The 17654-nt window shown below is 31.8% G+C and overlaps 2 protein-coding genes across 2 annotated transcripts; one reads left to right on the forward strand and one right to left on the reverse strand.

Annotated features, from left to right (window-relative positions):
* The first annotated feature begins 12771 nt into the window (after nucleotides 1-12771).
* On the forward strand, nucleotides 12772-15518 carry LOC112754196 (S-adenosylmethionine synthase 3). The gene is made up of 2 exons (XM_025801761.3): nucleotides 12772-12874; nucleotides 13986-15518. Exon 2 carries the CDS (start codon nucleotides 13988-13990, stop codon nucleotides 15158-15160), a length of 1173 nt encoding a protein of 390 aa, XP_025657546.1. The 5' UTR covers nucleotides 12772-12874; nucleotides 13986-13987; the 3' UTR covers nucleotides 15161-15518.
* A 14-nt stretch (nucleotides 15519-15532) lies between these two features.
* LOC112754197 (uncharacterized) lies at nucleotides 15533-17649 on the reverse strand (the record flags this gene model as incomplete). The annotated part of the gene is made up of 4 exons (XM_072220440.1): nucleotides 15533-15895; nucleotides 16112-16137; nucleotides 16227-16404; nucleotides 17264-17649. Coding segments are annotated over 4 exons (810 nt in total), but the record flags the coding sequence as incomplete, so codon positions are not given.
* Between the last annotated feature and the right edge of the window lie 5 nt (nucleotides 17650-17654).

Raw genomic sequence — 17654 nt, forward strand, 5'->3', positions numbered from 1 at the left:
TACTTAAGGCTTTTGGAAGTAGACTTAATGAGCTTGGTTCCTCATAATTGTCAATATATGGTTTGTAGACAAGGATCGTGATCTCAATTACCCATGTCTTAGCCAAGAGTTCTTTTCCCTTATTTTATTAGTTCTTGTTATTTACTTTCTTGCTTTTATACCTTCTTGCCCATTTATTTTCGTGTCCATTTATAAATCAAACCCCTTGTTCTTCATAGCCAATAATTGACCACTTCATTGCAATTCCTTGTGAGACGACATGGAGTTTAAATACTTCGGTTATAAATTCATTGGGGTTTGTACCAGTGACAACTCAATATTTTTTATTGGGAGGATTGTTTGTTGGTTTAGAACTATACTTACAACAAGAATTCATTCATTTGAAGAAATTCTAGACCGACGGCAAATCCTCTTCTATCAATGCACCATTGAGCATGCGTACGCATGGTTGGTTTTTTTCTTTTTTACATAACAAAACTTAAAATTAACCACAACTTCTCAACTAGATTCAACTATGCAGTTCAAAACAAAATCAAATCCATAATCCAAAATAAAAGTCCAAAAACTATGCAATTCAACTATGTAACTATGCACATTCTAAAATAAATCAAAATCCAAAAATTTATTCAACTATTCAAACATTCCATTCAAACTAAAATCTATCAAATCAATCTAACAATTAAGAGACATATTTACAAGAATGAAATAAAGAAGTAAAATTAGAAGGTTTTACCATGGTAGGGTGTCTCCCACCTAGCATTTTTATTTATTGTCCTTAAGTTGGACATTTTGGAGAGCTCTAATCAAGGAGGCTTATGCTTAAATTCAACAGTGAACTTCCACCAATGCTTGGTCTTCAAGTGATTATTAGAATTTTCAACCAAATGCACCAAATTTTGATGAAGTTCCACACAAGTCAAGAGCTCCCAAAATTGATCCTCATCTTTTAATCCGGGAACCCAAACTTTATTTTCACACCCGTCTTCAAGTTGACTCTTGTGATTTCACTCGGGTGACAAGCAAGTAGAATTCTCATAAAACCATTCAAACATCCTCCTATACCCAAGCAATTGAGCTTTACACCAATCCACATGTCAATCTTGATGATCTAACCAAAATGAACCTAGAATTGTATTTTCAACCACTATACAACTCTCTCTTATTCTTCAATCCACAAAGAGTCCAAAGTTGACCATCCGTTTCAAGCAAACCATATTTAAGTGGGATAATAAAACTTAAGGATATGAATTTTACCTACTCAAATGATGGTTGCTTAGCGAGAGAGGCTCCAACCGGCTTTGGCAATGTGATCGCAACTCTTTTTTTCTCTTCTTAAATTACCTCCATCTCTTGGCAATTTTCTTCCAATTCAATCTCTTCCTCACCAAATTCTTCTAGCTCTTCCCCATCACTCAAGTCTTAAGTCGGAGGTTGAGTGAAGTCTACATCAACATTTAATTCAAACTCCATGGGGGAAGATTCAACCAACTCAAGGAGATCAAATGTTGATGCAGAATCATCATCATTAAGAAAACTTGTTGCTTGCTCCATTTCTTCCAATTATTCATTCATAATATGCTTTGGAGGTTGTACACTATCCTCCTCAACATCACTTCTAAGCTCAACGGAAGAAGGCTCTACAACTCTAGATTCCTCTTTGTATTCAACATCTCCTAAGTCTTCAACCACTTCTTCCTCTTCAATAATTTTGGCTTCCTTTACTTGTTCTAATACAAAATTTCACTCCTCATCCTCTACTGGAGTTTCCAATCTCTCTTTTATATTACGCTCTTCACTTGATTCTCCATATTTGGCAATGGAAGTGCTTTGAGTACATAAGCGTTGGGAGACTACATTGGTCACTACCTCAGTCAAGGTAGCCATGAATTGGTCTTGTCTCCTTTAAGCTTTAAGTCGCTCTTGAAGAAATGACATGAGAGTGTTAGCCATGAGTTCTTGAGGTGGATAGGAGGGTTCATTGTTTGTGAGAAAGGGTTCATAATTAGAAGGTAGTTTATATTGGTGGGAGTATTGAGGTAGTGTATACGGAATTTGTGGATCTTAAGAGTATTGATGTTGGAATGGGGGTGGTTCTAAGAATTTTCGTTCATAGTGGTCACAAGGATGTGGTATAGGAGGTTGGTGGTATGGTGGATATGGTTAGAGTCATATGGAGGTGTTTAGTTGTATGGGACTTGTGAATAAGGTTGAAAGCTATGTTGAGGAGGGGATTCATAAGCATATGGTGGTTGTGGTTGATAATCACAAAGAGGTCCACCATATCCATTAGATTGGTATGCATAATTATTTGGATAATTCTCATAGTATACCAGAGGAAGTTATTGCCATGAAGATTGTTCATATGCTTGAAGCTCCTCCCACCTTTAATTTTTCCATCCTTGATGCATTTTCTCGTTGAAATTTTTATTTCCTACAACATAGTCAAAACCAAATTCATAGCCAAAAGGGTGAGAATTTATAGTAACAAGAGAAAATAAAGACAAAAACTAATAAAAAACAAAGAAAAGTAAGAATTTTAACAAAGTCCTACAACTATTCACAATATTAACATATATACAATAACCAATAACATGCGCGCATTTGTAATTTTCCGACAACGGCGCCAAAAACTTGACGTAGGAAATTTGTCAGTTTAGAATTTTCACAAAATAATTCCGTTGAAGTATAGATCCAAACCAACAATTAACCCTCAATCAAAGTTTAATTTTGTTTGTCACAATGCAAACCAATAAAAACCGAGAATATTTAAACCTCGAGTCGTCTCTCAAAGAATTGTAGGGAACTATACATATTATTGGTTATGAGGTATTTTGAGGTTTTGGAATGATGAATAGGAAATTAAAAGTGCAAGAAAGTAAAGACCAAACAAATAAATAAAATGCTAAAAGGCACTCATGGCAAAGATCAAGAGTCAAGGCTTCCTATCTAGATCATTGACCATAACATGGTAATTACAAAGGGGTTAATTCCACTTAGTTTTCCTCTAACATCGGAGGGTGAAGTCAAGTGGACATAATTGGTCCTAAAATCAACTAACAACTCTAAATTATCAATCACACTGAACATTAATGACATTAAGGCACCTAGTCCTTAATCTCAAGTCAAAAATGCTAAAATCTACTCTAAAATTCAACCAATCATTTTATCAAACACTTGGAAGGCATAAAAATAAAGCATGGTAAAAGTGCAATAATAATAAAATTTAAAACTACCAAACGCAAGATAACAATAATAGCAATTAAAAAAAGCAACAATGATCATGAAAACATAAATTGCTTTAAAGAGAATCAAATTAACAAGAGTTCATGAAACTAGAAGTAACAAAAATAGAAAAATTAACAAGAGAACTAAGAGAATTAAGGTAATTCAACAAGGAAAAGTAGATGAAACTAGATCAAAAAAGAATTAAAACCTAAATTTAAGAGAAATTTAACCTAATTCTACCCTAATTCTAGAGAAAAGAGAGAACTTCTCTCTCTAGAATATAAGCTAAAGGATGTTTCTATTCTAAACCTAATTGCTCTCCCCTTGATTCTTCTTGAATTTGGCCTTAAATACTTCAGAAATGAGTTAGAATTGGGCTTGAGAAGGTATAGAAATCACAAGCCACATTTTTTTTAAGTGAGTCACGTGCTTTGTGTCACGCGTACGCGTAGGGCATGCGTACGCGCAACTGGGCAGAATTCCAAAATATCTTTTCTTCATGAATTCTCCATTTTTACATGCTTTTTCTTCATTTTTTTAATTCAATCTTTGTCTTCTAAGCCTGAAATCACTTAACAAACACATCAAGGTATCAAATAGAATTAAAGTGAATTAAATTTGGCAAATTAAGGGCCTAAAAAGCATGTTTTTACTCTTAAGCACTATTTAGGGAGAATTATAAAGCCATGCTATTTTAGTGAATAAATGTAGGAAAATTTGATAAAATCCACCAAATTTGAACAAGATAAACAATAAAATTGTGGTTTATCAGTGATTTTATAACCTCTTAGTTTATGTTGATGACATATTGATTGTTGGTCATGACATTAAGAAAATTGAAAGTCTTAAGAAAGACTTGAAGAAATATTTTTCTATGAAGGATTTGGGTCCTGCAAAGAAAATCCTTGGCATGAGTATCACTTGTGACAGAAAGAATAAAAAACTGTGGTTGTCATAGCAGAAGTGTATTGAGAAGGTTTTAGAGAGGTTTAGCATGAGTAATTCCAAACATGTTAGTACTCCACTTTCTAGTCATTTCAAGTTGAATTCGTAGCAATATCCTACAAGTGAGAAAGAAAAAGCATAAATGAAGAAGATTCCAAATGCATCTGCGATTGGTAGTTTGATGTATGCTATGATTTACACCAGGCCAGATATTGCTCATGCCATTGGAGTTGTTAGTCAGTTTTTCTCTAATCCTGGGAAGGAACACTGGCAAGAAGTAAAAAACTCTTGTAGATGAAAAAATTTCTACAAGAGTTAGGCATTATTCGAGAAAAGTTTATGTTTTTTGTGACAGTCAAAGTGTTATTCATCTCAGCAAGAATCTGACGTTTCATTCTTGATCGAAATACATAGAGGTAAGGTATCATTGGATACGTCAAGCACTTGAGATGAAGTTATATGCACTTGAGAAGATCCATAGTGATGATAATGGTTCAGATATGATGACTAAGAGTTTACCTGTAATGATGTTTGATTCTTGCAAAGAGAAGGTGGGCTTGGTAGAGCATCCTATCCCCACTTGAGTCAGTGAGGGAAGATATGTTGGTGGGTTCCCAACTCAAGTAGGACCCACGACTCAAAACAAAATAAAAAATAATAAAAAGAAAGAAAGTGGCTTTAAGCCAAGGGAGAGAGAGAGACAGAGAGAGAGAGAGAGGGAGAGAGAGAGTCATTTTTGAAAGAAAGAAAAGAAACAGTAAGGGAGAGGAGAGAGGGAGAGAGCTTCGACGAGAACAGAAGAAGAAAAGGAGAAAAATAGTGGTGCCATTTTGATCTTATTGACCTGGTAAACTTGTTCTATTTTTTATAAAATTTTAGTATGTTGTTTCTGGTGTAGAGATGAACATTAGGATATAACTTGCTACTTGTATTGCCTTCTCTTTTGTCTGATTTGAGATACCCACTTTTGTAGAGAGTTTATGTTAATTCCATCAGTTTTGATGATGTATTTTGTTGATTATTGAGATGCCTTAGTGCTACTTAAAAGACTGATTGTATATTCATTATTTTGATAGTGAAAAGTTTTACTGGACTAAGTCTCGTGGATTTTTTGTCTCTCTTTTGAGAGTTTTCCCACGATGAAAATTTTGGTATTTAATTATTTAATTTCTTCCATTATATTTATTATTTAGAATATCTTTGGAGTTTTCTATTTAACTATGCAGATTATGAAAATGTTATTTTTGATACTTCTACTGTTAGACAGATTCTTATCTAAACCTTAATATTTTCTCAACAATATATACTAATGTATTAAAGAAGCACCAATATAATGTATCTATTAGTTCACTTTAAATCTTTGTCTATTATATATATAAAGTATTATGGTACGTGTACACTAAAATCAGCCACTAAAGTCAGCCACCAGTATAAAATACGTGTTGGAATATAAATACACATTGAAAATAAATTAAACCACACATGTATTTATACACAAATATATTGGTGACTAATTTTAGTAGCTGATTTTAGTGTACAAATAGCATTTTCCTATATAAAATTATAAATGTAAAATTAGTAAAATAGTAAATACTTAGCACTACATATACAATTAAGATTGAGTTCAAGTCTTAAAAATTTTTGTATTTTTTTTTGAATATACAGATAAAAGATGTTAAATACGAAAATGTGTGCACTAAACTCTCTTCCGTCCTAATTATATATAATAGAAAAAACTACTAAAAATACCTATAAAGTTTACGAACGCTCATAAAAGTACTCATAAATTAAGAAAATTAATGCTGTACTCATGGAAAATGGGTTTTATATGGCAAAAGTATCTAAATCCTAATTTTTTGTTCAATTTTCAATAAAAATTTCTAAACTACCCCCACCCCAACCTCATCTCCCTTTTTCAACCTTCCATAACTCAACCTGCACCTTTAAAACCCTTGCCATGGAGTCCAAAATTATTCCTATGATAGACCAGGCCAAAATAAGTGATGGTGATAGTGGACCTCGACTAGTTCCTGGCAGGAAAATCTAGTATGGTGAACTCTTTTCCATTTTTTTTCACTACCTTCGCATAAAGAAAGCCACAAATTAAGAAAAAAAAGGAGAAAACAACTAAAATGATTAAAAATTGTTCCTTTATGGTTCTTTCTCTGATTCTTCATCAGTATTGGTTGATCCTGTTGTTAATCTTAGCGTTGCAATTATCTATCGTGTTAATATCCATATCGCCCACCATAAAGGTTCATTTCGCTGTCTCTGAAAGCGCAACATGACCATTCAATTCAGTGTCGGCACCGCAGCCGCCACCAGAAGAAAGCTCCGTCACCTGCCGCACGTCTTCAGTCACATCCTGGAGCTCTTGTTCGGTCCGACGTTGATGTTGCTATCAAGGAGGCCTCCGTTGTCACTGAGACCAAAGAGGAGGATGAAGAGGTTGGAGGTGGCGGAGGCAGCGGCGACACTGACAAAGTTGAGGCGGAGGAGAGTGCCAACGAGGGAGGCTTGCGTGAGAGGGTAGGTGATGCTTTACGGAGAACTAGAGGTCTTCGAGGTGGCTGAGGAAGAGCATAGAAACGATGGAGCGGGATTAGAAAATGAAGACGGTAAATGCAATGGAAAAGACCATGAGAAGGAGAGATTTGAATGCGATGGAAAAAGAGGGATTTGAGTGTGACGAGGAAGGCTAAAAAAAAGGCCGATAGAGCTATGAGCAAAAAATGAGAGATTTGTAACGGTGGAGTTGAAATTAAGGGTGAAAATAGTTGGGAATTTCATTAAAAAATTAATAAAAAAATTAGGATTTAGATATTTTTATCCTATGGAATCTATTTTCTATGAATATAACGTTAATTTTTTTAATTTATAAGTATTTTTATTAGTGTTTGTAAATTTCATAAATATTTTTAATATTTTTTTCATATATAATTTTTGTAGATAAACTATGGAGGGTTGAGTGATCTCTACGAAGCGCACTAAAAAATTCATACAAAATGAAGGTTACTGGTTGCATTGTTAATAAATAATAGACAATTTCGTCTTTTTGAGTGGATAGATCTTTTCATCTTAGAGAAGATGAAATTGGCACGAAATATAATGGTTGGGTAAGCTGATTATCCTAATTATTTCATATTCGAACGTAAAGGCGGCACAAGTTAATTAACACTTCATCACATTCTGTTTTTGGAGTTTGGTTACTTATATAGGTAAGTGACTACTAGCTACTAGTGACACACACACACAAAGGTACGTGACTAACTGACTACTAGTTAATTCCAACGAGGATCTATATATATATATATATATATATATGAAAGATTTTTAAGTGTACTGTTATATCGGTGTATCAGTGATTTTTAACTATTGATTATATATTATATATATTTTTTATAATTAAGATCAACGGTTAAAAATAATTGAAATACCGGTATGACGGTACACTTAAAAATTTTCCTATATATATATCAACGAAGCTAGAGTACAGAATACGACTAATTTTTTTTTATATTGAATTATTATTGGTGTTTTTCATTAATATTATGATGTTTTGGTGTAATACAGTGATATGGGATAAAAAGAAATCGTAAATAACAATTTTAAATAAGACAAAAAATTAAAAAAGTTAACAAAAATTATGAATTACGATTTTAAATAAGACAAAAAAATAAGAAATCGTGAGTCACAATTTTAATTTTTTAATTTAAAAAATTGTAATTTATGAAATCGTGAATAACAATTTTTTTTGTTATGCAAATTGTAAGTAACGATTTGTATTGTGCATCACACTTGTGAAATACACCCATTTCAACTCATACCAACATAATACATCCTTTCATTCATCATATAAAAAATAATTAACTACAGAATACACGTTAAATAAATTAAAAAAAATGTATACCTCTTTTTTCTGTAAGGGTTAAATATTATACATTTTATTCTATTTAATTAAAATAATTTTTAATAATTATTTTTATATATAAATTAGTGATAATTATTTTATTACTTAAAAGAAAGGAATATTTATAAAATATATACTTATTATTATTGTAATAGTTTTTATTTATTTTTAATATTTTAATTTGTTACAAAAATATTTAATTCAAAATTTTTTATATATTATATTTCATGGTTAATAAAAAATATTAAAAATAATTAAAATTTATTACATTAATAGTAATATATTTTATATTATTGTTAATATTATTATAGTGGTAAAAATAATAATATAAAACTCATTTATTATTAAAATATATTTTATTTATTTTTAATTTTTTTATCATTAATTATGAAATATAAAAAAAATAGATTAAATGTTTTTGTAAAAATTAAAATATTTTATATTATGTAATAGTAACAATAATAATATATTTATTGTTAAAGTAATAAGTTCTATTTATCATTAATATTTTATTATTAATCATGAAATATATAAAAATTTTAAATTAAATATATTGTAACAAATTAAAATATTAAAAATAAATTAAATTTATTATATTAATAATATATAATTATAATAATAATTATTAAAGAGCATTTTAGTTAAATAGACTAAAGTGTATGTTATTTAATTATTATAAAGAAGAAAAATATACATTTTAAAATAAAGGGGATGAAAGTATCATCATTTAGACATTTCGTAAGAGAAGAGAATGTCATTTTTTTTAAATTAAAATATAAAATACATATTAAAAATGAGTTAATTATACATATATTTATACATAAATATATAATAACTGATTTTATTGTACACTTAATATTTTTGTTTACAAAAAAATTAGAAAGTCAGTAGTTTTTAGTAATTTTGATCATTATTTGTCCAGCACAAATACTAAATTATCTTCAACAAATAAATTTTACTAATTTATGTGTATAAATTTTAAAAAATATGAATGTAAATTATATTGACTTATTTGTACATAAATTCTGATAAATATAAGTGCAAATTATATATTTTTTATATGCAAATATTACAAATATAAGTGCAAATTATTATTGACTAATTACTAACCCAAAATAATAATATTTATTAGTCAGGCCGTAGCATTAATGTTTTGGTAATATATAATAGCCAAAAATTAAGATTGTGTTATAAGCAGACTTGTGATGTCAAATAAAATAATATTGGAGCCTGGAGGAGCCTGCCCTAGAAATCGACGATTCCAATTAGAAGCTAATATCTAAGTGGTCCTTTACGTGTGTTGTAGTTGTAGTTCATGCTTTTATTTTCAAGTTGTTGAGACAAAGCTATATGTGCAAGCAAAGAGAGAACGAAATTGAAGTTCATGCTATTTGAACATTCAAAAATATATAGACACGTGACACGTGAGTTGTGTACAATAATCAACACAGACAATTCAAAAATGAAAAGAGAAATCAAATACCCAAATTAAAATTTAGTGTGTTATAAAATAAGATTGCAAGGTTGCATATGTAAACCAATTTAATTTGTCACCTAAGTACTATACGTAGTGTTATATACAGATTGTATGATGTGCAAGGATTTGAAGCCCATACTCGAAGAATTGGTTACCAAGACGTCACTACTAACAACATAGTTAGTGCATGTCTCTCTTAAAATGTGAAACGTATATAATGTTTTCAACGTTGATGGCAAGTGAATGACAATATGTATACGTGCCATTTCATTCACTTAATTTGAACCAAATTCAGAATGAAACAAGAAATAAGGACGCTGCAACAGCCTTTAGCTACACATGCAATAGGATTTAACACGCGTCCATATCAAAAATATTATTTATACACCAAAATTAATAATTATATATTTTAGTATAAATATATATATAATTTAATTTATTTTTAATTTATGTATTCCTGAGTGATAAGTCTGACTTGTTGTATAGCTCATTCTATCTAGAGTTGAGCATATCTTTCTCTGGAATGGATAAGATATACATCAACTTCAAGAAAAATAACGACAATAAACACTTGTAAAAATATTCCGACACTCAAGTTAATAAAAATAAGAAATTGGTATAATATTATTCAAAGTAAATAATGTACCTTTTACGTATTTAATATTTATGATGATTTTGTATTTATCGAGGATTACCTTTTCGGAGTAATTGAGATATTTTCCTAATATTTTGATAACCACTTTCAATCTATTTTTAAATAGTTTTGTTGTAGCAGAAATTCTCTCTAATTAAAATAGATCACGTTCTATTTATTTTATTTGAATTCTAATTTATAGGTATAACTGTGTCGGGTTATAACTTTTTTGGGTCGAGGTATAGGTTTTATTAGCGAGTTATAGAAAATGAATCAAAATTTATTCTCTGAGTAATGGGTGGTCGTTACTGAATAATACAGAATGAACCAGATTATAACGGCCGAATTATTCATCTAATGACTTGATAATTAGAGTCATAAAATCTTTAACATTCTTTTGACTTAATTTTTCGAATTATAGCTTATAGCCGCTGAGTTATAATGACCATGTCAATCTATATTTTATATTTCAATAATTTTGGTAATTTTATTTGAATCCGTATATATACAAAAATAGTATTGGTCGTGAGCTGCAACCGGGAATATTGTCATTTGGATTATCCAATTTACACATACATTGTACTTAAGAGCATCACTTGGGAGAAAAAAAAACAATTCAATTAAAAAAAATCAGCATTTTTTGGCTTTTTTTTTACATAAATTAAAAAAAAATTAATTGCAACACATATATAGATTTAAAATAAAAATTTTAAAAACTAAAAAATCACTTTGTTTAAAGTTAAATTCAAAAATAAAAATATTAGAATCAAATCTAAAAAAATTTTAAATCCTAAATCCCAAATTCTAAAACTATAAATCATAAAATATTAAATCTCTAAATCCTAAACTCTAAAATTCTAAATTTTAAATTCTAAACTCTAAATCCTAAAATTATAAAATTCTAAATCCTAAATTAATCTCTTAATAAGAAATTGATATAATTAGTATCAAAGTATGGAGAAAATTAAGAAACCTAATAAATTGAGAAAGTGAAGGGGAAGTTACAAAAGTGATCAAAAAAATCTTTATTCCTAAATTTAAATTAAATTTAACTGGATATAATTTTCTTGGAGTAGGAAAATGTGTGGTTAAAAATTATTAAAATTAAATTATTATTAGATACAAAGGTCGAATAAAGGCTAATACATTAGAGGATAAATAATTTTTCTGAAAAAAAATTTAAAAAAAGAAGCCGTATCATACAACTGAACTTGAAATAGTTATTATGAGAAGTTGAATCATGTCAGTGATGTATACAGATAGGGATTTGGAATAATAAGATAAAGAATTTGGAATTAATGATTAGTTTATCTCATGTTTAAGTAATTCTCTTAAGTTTTTTCTAAAATTTAATTTTTAAAAATTAATGAAAAGAGACAAAATTAATTCACATTATTGACACTAGCTAGATGGTGTACTAATGAACACTCATGCAAGTTTGTGTTATATCTTGATCTAACTAGTGAGAAGTTTGCAATGATCTATAACACCACAAATCACATGTTCTTACTTTACCTACTATATTACTTTTATCCTTACATTATACATGAATCAACCCCATAAATATATTACATATTATGCCTTTGCAATATAATAAGTGATCACTTCTTCCATGTTGATGAGTTCCTAACTCTGCATATTAGTTGAAACTGTCTATCTTTTTTGTTAATTGAAACTGCATATTTTTCCTATTATTTGAAATGTTCTATTTTAAAGAAGAGTTCCATACAAACAAACAAATTTATTAATTTAAAATTTAAAATATAGATGACATATAAATTAATTAAAATCAATCTAATAGTTACAAAATATCAATTCTTATTTTTGAAATTTATTTAAATTAAATTATTAATATTGTTTATTATTTTCAAAAATTATATTTTATATTTATAAATATACATATCTCATTTACAATTGAAATAAAGTTAAATAAAATAATATTTTATCTCGTTTAAACGAGATATAAGCAATCTTAATTCGTTTATACTGTAAACGAAATATGTAAAAGAATAAAAATTAATAAATATGCTACAAATTATCTATATTCATAAATAAAATATATAAATTATTTGTTTTAAAAAAATCCATTGTTAAGGACAAACTGGTGATAAATATTAAAAACCCACTTATTAGTTAGGAATTTTAATGGTGCTCACAAAAGTAATGCTACATTATTATTTGAAAATGAATATTGTCATTCTTATTTTAATAATATCATTATTTTCTTATAAGTTTATGCAAACACATAATATAAAAAAATTATATATAAAATGACATTATCAAAAATAGGAATCACATTAATTCTATTACTTAAGAAAACTTCTACGCCTATTATTTGTAATTTAATGGAAGTCCAAGAAACCAAGCAGAGGAAAGGAAGCTACTAGTTATTTCTCACACTAAGAAGGAACAATGTGAAACATATGACATAAGAGTGAGATTAATACTAATTATATAACGACTTTACTACCACAAACAAACCGGAAAGAGTGAGATTAATTAATTAATCAAAACTAAAAAAAAAAAAGCGGGGGAGAAAAAGAGCGAGTCATTCGTGTAAATTTTCTTACCGCGAATATTCAGAATGTCTGTCTATATAATGCTACACTCGCTTTCATTTCCCTTCCTCTTTGAATTCCTCACGTTCCTAGTTTCACTTACGCCTCAACGCAGCAGCACAAAGGTGCGTAACTCTTTTTTCCTTAGTTTCTCTCGCATTTCGATAATCGCTTGCTCATTATCATTCAGAATTCATCTACTCATGATCAATCTATAACTGCATTTTTAGTTGTTTTCAGATCTTCGATCCAAATTTCACAATGTCTGCTTCAGAATTTGCTTTTTTTCGCCTTGATTAGGTCTAGTGCTTAATTGCTAATAAATTGATTGTGTTGTTCTTCTGGTTCTTCTTGTTTGGACGTGTGCGGAATTATTCGTTTGTTATTATTGCCATTATCCAAATCCATTTGGATCTGCTCCGCATTATCGTTATCTGGTATAAAATATTTGTGGCTCTCGATTTCTGCAGCTCATTGGGATCTATATGTCCTTTCTCTTTTTTTTTTGTGTTTGTGATTTTTTTTTATTTGCTTGGTGATTATGCTTGCATGAAGTGATAATAAAGTGAAATTGTAATTCTCTAGTGAAAGCTCAGAGAATTGAGAGGTCGGTTATGCGGTTTTTGATCTATTTTATCAGGCATGAAACGAAGTAGCTTTTGCAAATAAATAATTGCAAGCTAGTAGAAGCCAAAACTATCGCTACCTTTCCTAGATCATTAGATTAACTATAAATCAACGTGTCGACTTTACTTAAAATTACGCAGTGCTTGATTCCTGTTGTAAACATTTCACATCGTAGATCTACATACGATTCAATGATTTCATCACAGATTTAATGTGATAATGAAATCTAATTTCATCTTCATTGACCTGAGATGTAGACCTGAGATGTATATAAAGTATGATAGATATAACAACAAATCAACTGTACAAGTGCAACTCCTAACTCACGAACTCTGTTATACTGCTTAACTTCATTATATTCAAAGAGATTTGGCCAAAAGGTTATCTACGATCATTATTGCTTTACATGGAGCTATAATGGATGACAACTTATGCACTAATCAATCGATTAAAACATATTTGAAGGTGCTACAGAAATTTGATATTTGTTAATTTCATGCATTAGAATGTACATTGTTTACTCTTGATTATTGTTTTATAGATTATTCATTAAACACATTTCAACATATCTTTTCTCACCTGACACCCTTTTTCCTTATTTAATGCCAGATATGGAGACCTTTCTCTTCACCTCCGAATCTGTAAATGAAGGTCACCCTGACAAGATCTGTGACCAGGTTTCGGATGCCATCCTTGATGCTTGTTTGGAGCAAGACCCAGAGAGCAAGGTTGCCTGTGAGACCTGTACAAAAACCAACATGGTTATGGTCTTTGGTGAGATCACAACCAAGGCAAATGTGAACTATGAGAAAATAGTTCGAGACACTTGCAGAGGCATTGGGTTCGTTTCAGCTGATGTTGGTCTTGATGCTGACAACTGCAAAGTTCTGGTCAACATTGAGCAACAGAGCCCTGATATTGCCCAAGGAGTTCATGGTCACATGACCAAAAAGCCTGAGGAAATTGGTGCTGGTGACCAGGGACACATGTTTGGCTATGCCACAGATGAAACACCTGAGCTAATGCCACTTACTCATGTCCTTGCTACTAAACTTGGTGCCAAGCTCACTGAAGTTAGAAAGAACAAAACATGCCCATGGGTGAGACCTGATGGAAAAACACAGGTTACTGTTGAGTACAAGAATGATAATGGAGCCATGATCCCGATTCGTGTGCACACTGTCCTCATCTCAACACAACATGATGAAACTGTCACCAATGACAAGATAGCCAGCGATTTGAAGGAGCATGTAATAAAACCTGTCATCCCAGCTAAATACCTTGATGACAAGACTATCTTCCACCTCAACCCTTCTGGTCGTTTTGTGATTGGTGGACCCCATGGAGATGCAGGACTAACTGGCCGTAAGATCATCATTGACACCTATGGTGGTTGGGGTGCTCATGGTGGAGGTGCCTTCTCCGGCAAGGACCCAACCAAGGTTGATAGGAGTGGTGCATACATTGTTAGGCAAGCAGCAAAAAGTGTGGTAGCTTCAGGGCTTGCTCGACGCTGTCTTGTGCAGGTTTCTTATGCAATTGGAGTCCCAGAGCCACTCTCTGTTTTTGTAGACACCTACAAAACAGGAAAGATTCCAGACAAGGACATATTGGCTCTGATTAAGGAAAATTTTGACTTCAGGCCAGGAATGATTGCCATCAATCTTGACCTCATGAGAGGAGGCAACTTCAGGTACCAGAAGACTGCTGCTTACGGACATTTCGGACGTGACGATCCTGATTTCACTTGGGAGACGGTGAAGATGCTCAAGCCCAAGGCTTGATGAAATAACCAGATTACAGGTGGTTATCATCGCAGCCATCTTTCAGACTTTGGGTAAACAAGAAAATAAAAGGAGCTTCAATGCGTACCTCTTATTGAAGATTACGTTTCAGTTTGATGAGGAACGAGGGTTAGACATGCTTCTTAGGCGGATACATTAGTAAAATAGGAGCTTGCAGCATTAGCTGCCTCTTTTTTTTTTCGGTTTTACCACTTCAGATTTCTTAATCCGTTGCCGATTCTTTTCCCATTTCTGCTGTTGATTGTTTTGCAGCCAATCTCGTGTAGTTGGTGTAAACTTAAAATGCAATCTACGTGATATTTTTTTATCAATTTATGAAGCTGTTTACCTCATAAAAGGACGGTTTATATGGTTGTAGTTTCAAATGGAGACATTCAATACTGGGTTTGCCTGAATATTCACTGAATTGTTCATGATTCACAATGTTACATCTACTGAAAAATTGCAAGCATGTTACTTAACTCGGACAATAAAAATGACATTGTATAGTGTACTCAAGAGTGCAACCAGACGCGATCACGCAGCCTCTCTTCTCCAGCACCATACATTTCATCTACCTTTTCACCATCTCGAAAAAATTGAAAAGTAGGGGTGTATCGAATGTGTTGAGTTGTTTCTGGGCATTCATCAATATCTGCATAGAGGAAGGAGAGCTTTGGAAAATTATTGCTCAATCTATGGAATGCAGGGAGGATTTCACTGCACACGCGGCACCTGAAAAACAAGGAAACTAGATCATTCATAATCTCCTGTTCTATATTTCAATTTCACACAACCAACTTACAAGTTACAACAATCAAGTAAGCCTAAATGGTAAAAGATGCTACCTGTTTTTGTGTTCACTTAACATCAGTTTCCATTATTATATTGATTCTTAATTACTTGTATAGTAATATAAATCAAACATATTCAGAGAAGAGATAAACATACCAAGAGGCGCCATAACTGATAACAGCCTGCAAAAAAAATAATCAAACATATGTCATTAGAAATTGCAGAAAGATGAAGGGAAGAGATTGTTGGGAAATGGGAAAGGGGTGGTTACGGAAGTTTTGGAGGATTTGATGTTGAAGAGGATGTGAGAGAGGTCATCGTCGGTGGAAGCAGTTCTGAAGTTGGAATGAGGGGTGAGAGGTAACCCTTCCTTGCTGCTGCTGGTGCTGCTGGTGCTACTTAAGCCCTTCTCCATTCTATGCCTACCGGTAATCAATCCCAATCCAATCCTAGGGATGTATACGTCAATTCAGTAATAGAATTCCAAGAAAGTATGAGTGATATCAAACCTAGTTGTCAGAACTAAACCAATAATCGAACCGGTCAGACTACTAGATCACTAGGTTATTAGTTCAACTAGTGAATCACAAGTTGAACCGGTCTCAAATAAAAATATAAAATCATCAAAATTAAAATTTAAAATACACGTCTTTATTAACACTTTAACAACAATCAAGTCTCAATTTCTAAAAATAATTAATAAAAAAATAGACATCAAATTAATTAGTACTACAATATTTTTTGTTTTTTGGTTTCTATGGTATCTCTTAGCCCGATAGGCGAACAACTAATTCGCCGTAAATTTAAGCTCCATTTAAGGGTTTGCCGCGCCAATGAGTTCCTGCATATTCAAACCCGATACTTGCTTAAGTGGACTAGTGAATTAACCGATAGACTAACCCAAGTTGATTTACTTAAGTAGGATCTTAATTTGACGCAATAAGAGTGCAAACATAACAATCCATAAATTATGTCCAATGAGTTTGTGAGAAGCCATCTTAAAACAATGTTTAAAAAACAATCAATCAATCACAGCACCTATTATCTAATAACACTATCACTGACAAATTCTTCCCATTCCAATCTCTTGATTCACAGAACCTATGAGCATCAATATTACATATAAAATTACAAATACAATTCATCTAAACCTATTACAAATTAAATCAATCAGTTGTACATACAAATACAATTAGCATCAATACATTAAAACAGCAAAAATCCAGTATAAAAATTAAAAATAACTAAAAAAAATAAAAAACTGACCTACAGCAGAAGCATAAACAGAGTCAGGGACGGTTTTCTAACTTGGAGTCGGTGCAGGTTGCGCCGTTGCAGAGCAGGCCACCGGCGAGAGAGGGCAGAGCTTCGAAGAGGAGCAGAGGAGAGCTTGCAGAGGAGCCAACACGATGACGACGGAGGCAGCAGAGGCAGACGAGCACAAGGCTGAGGCAGAGACAGGGGAGGCACGGCACAAACAAGGCGGCCGGAAAGACAGAGACGGAGGTGGCAGAGGCGAGCAAACACTGGCGGCGTGGGGACGCGGCGGAGGAGCCGGCGAGGAGAGTGTGTGAGTCAGATAGAGAGGTGAGAGTGTGTGAGTGAAGCTGTGATTCTTGGGAGATAGTGAGTTGAGGTTGGGGATGACCGGATGGTTTGGGGTGCCGTTGGGAAATTAGGTTTTTTTTTTTTTTTTTTT

The sequence above is a fragment of the Arachis hypogaea genome, chromosome 16, assembly GCF_003086295.3.
Source record: "Arachis hypogaea cultivar Tifrunner chromosome 16, arahy.Tifrunner.gnm2.J5K5, whole genome shotgun sequence".
Classification (NCBI taxonomy): domain Eukaryota; kingdom Viridiplantae; phylum Streptophyta; class Magnoliopsida; order Fabales; family Fabaceae; genus Arachis; species Arachis hypogaea.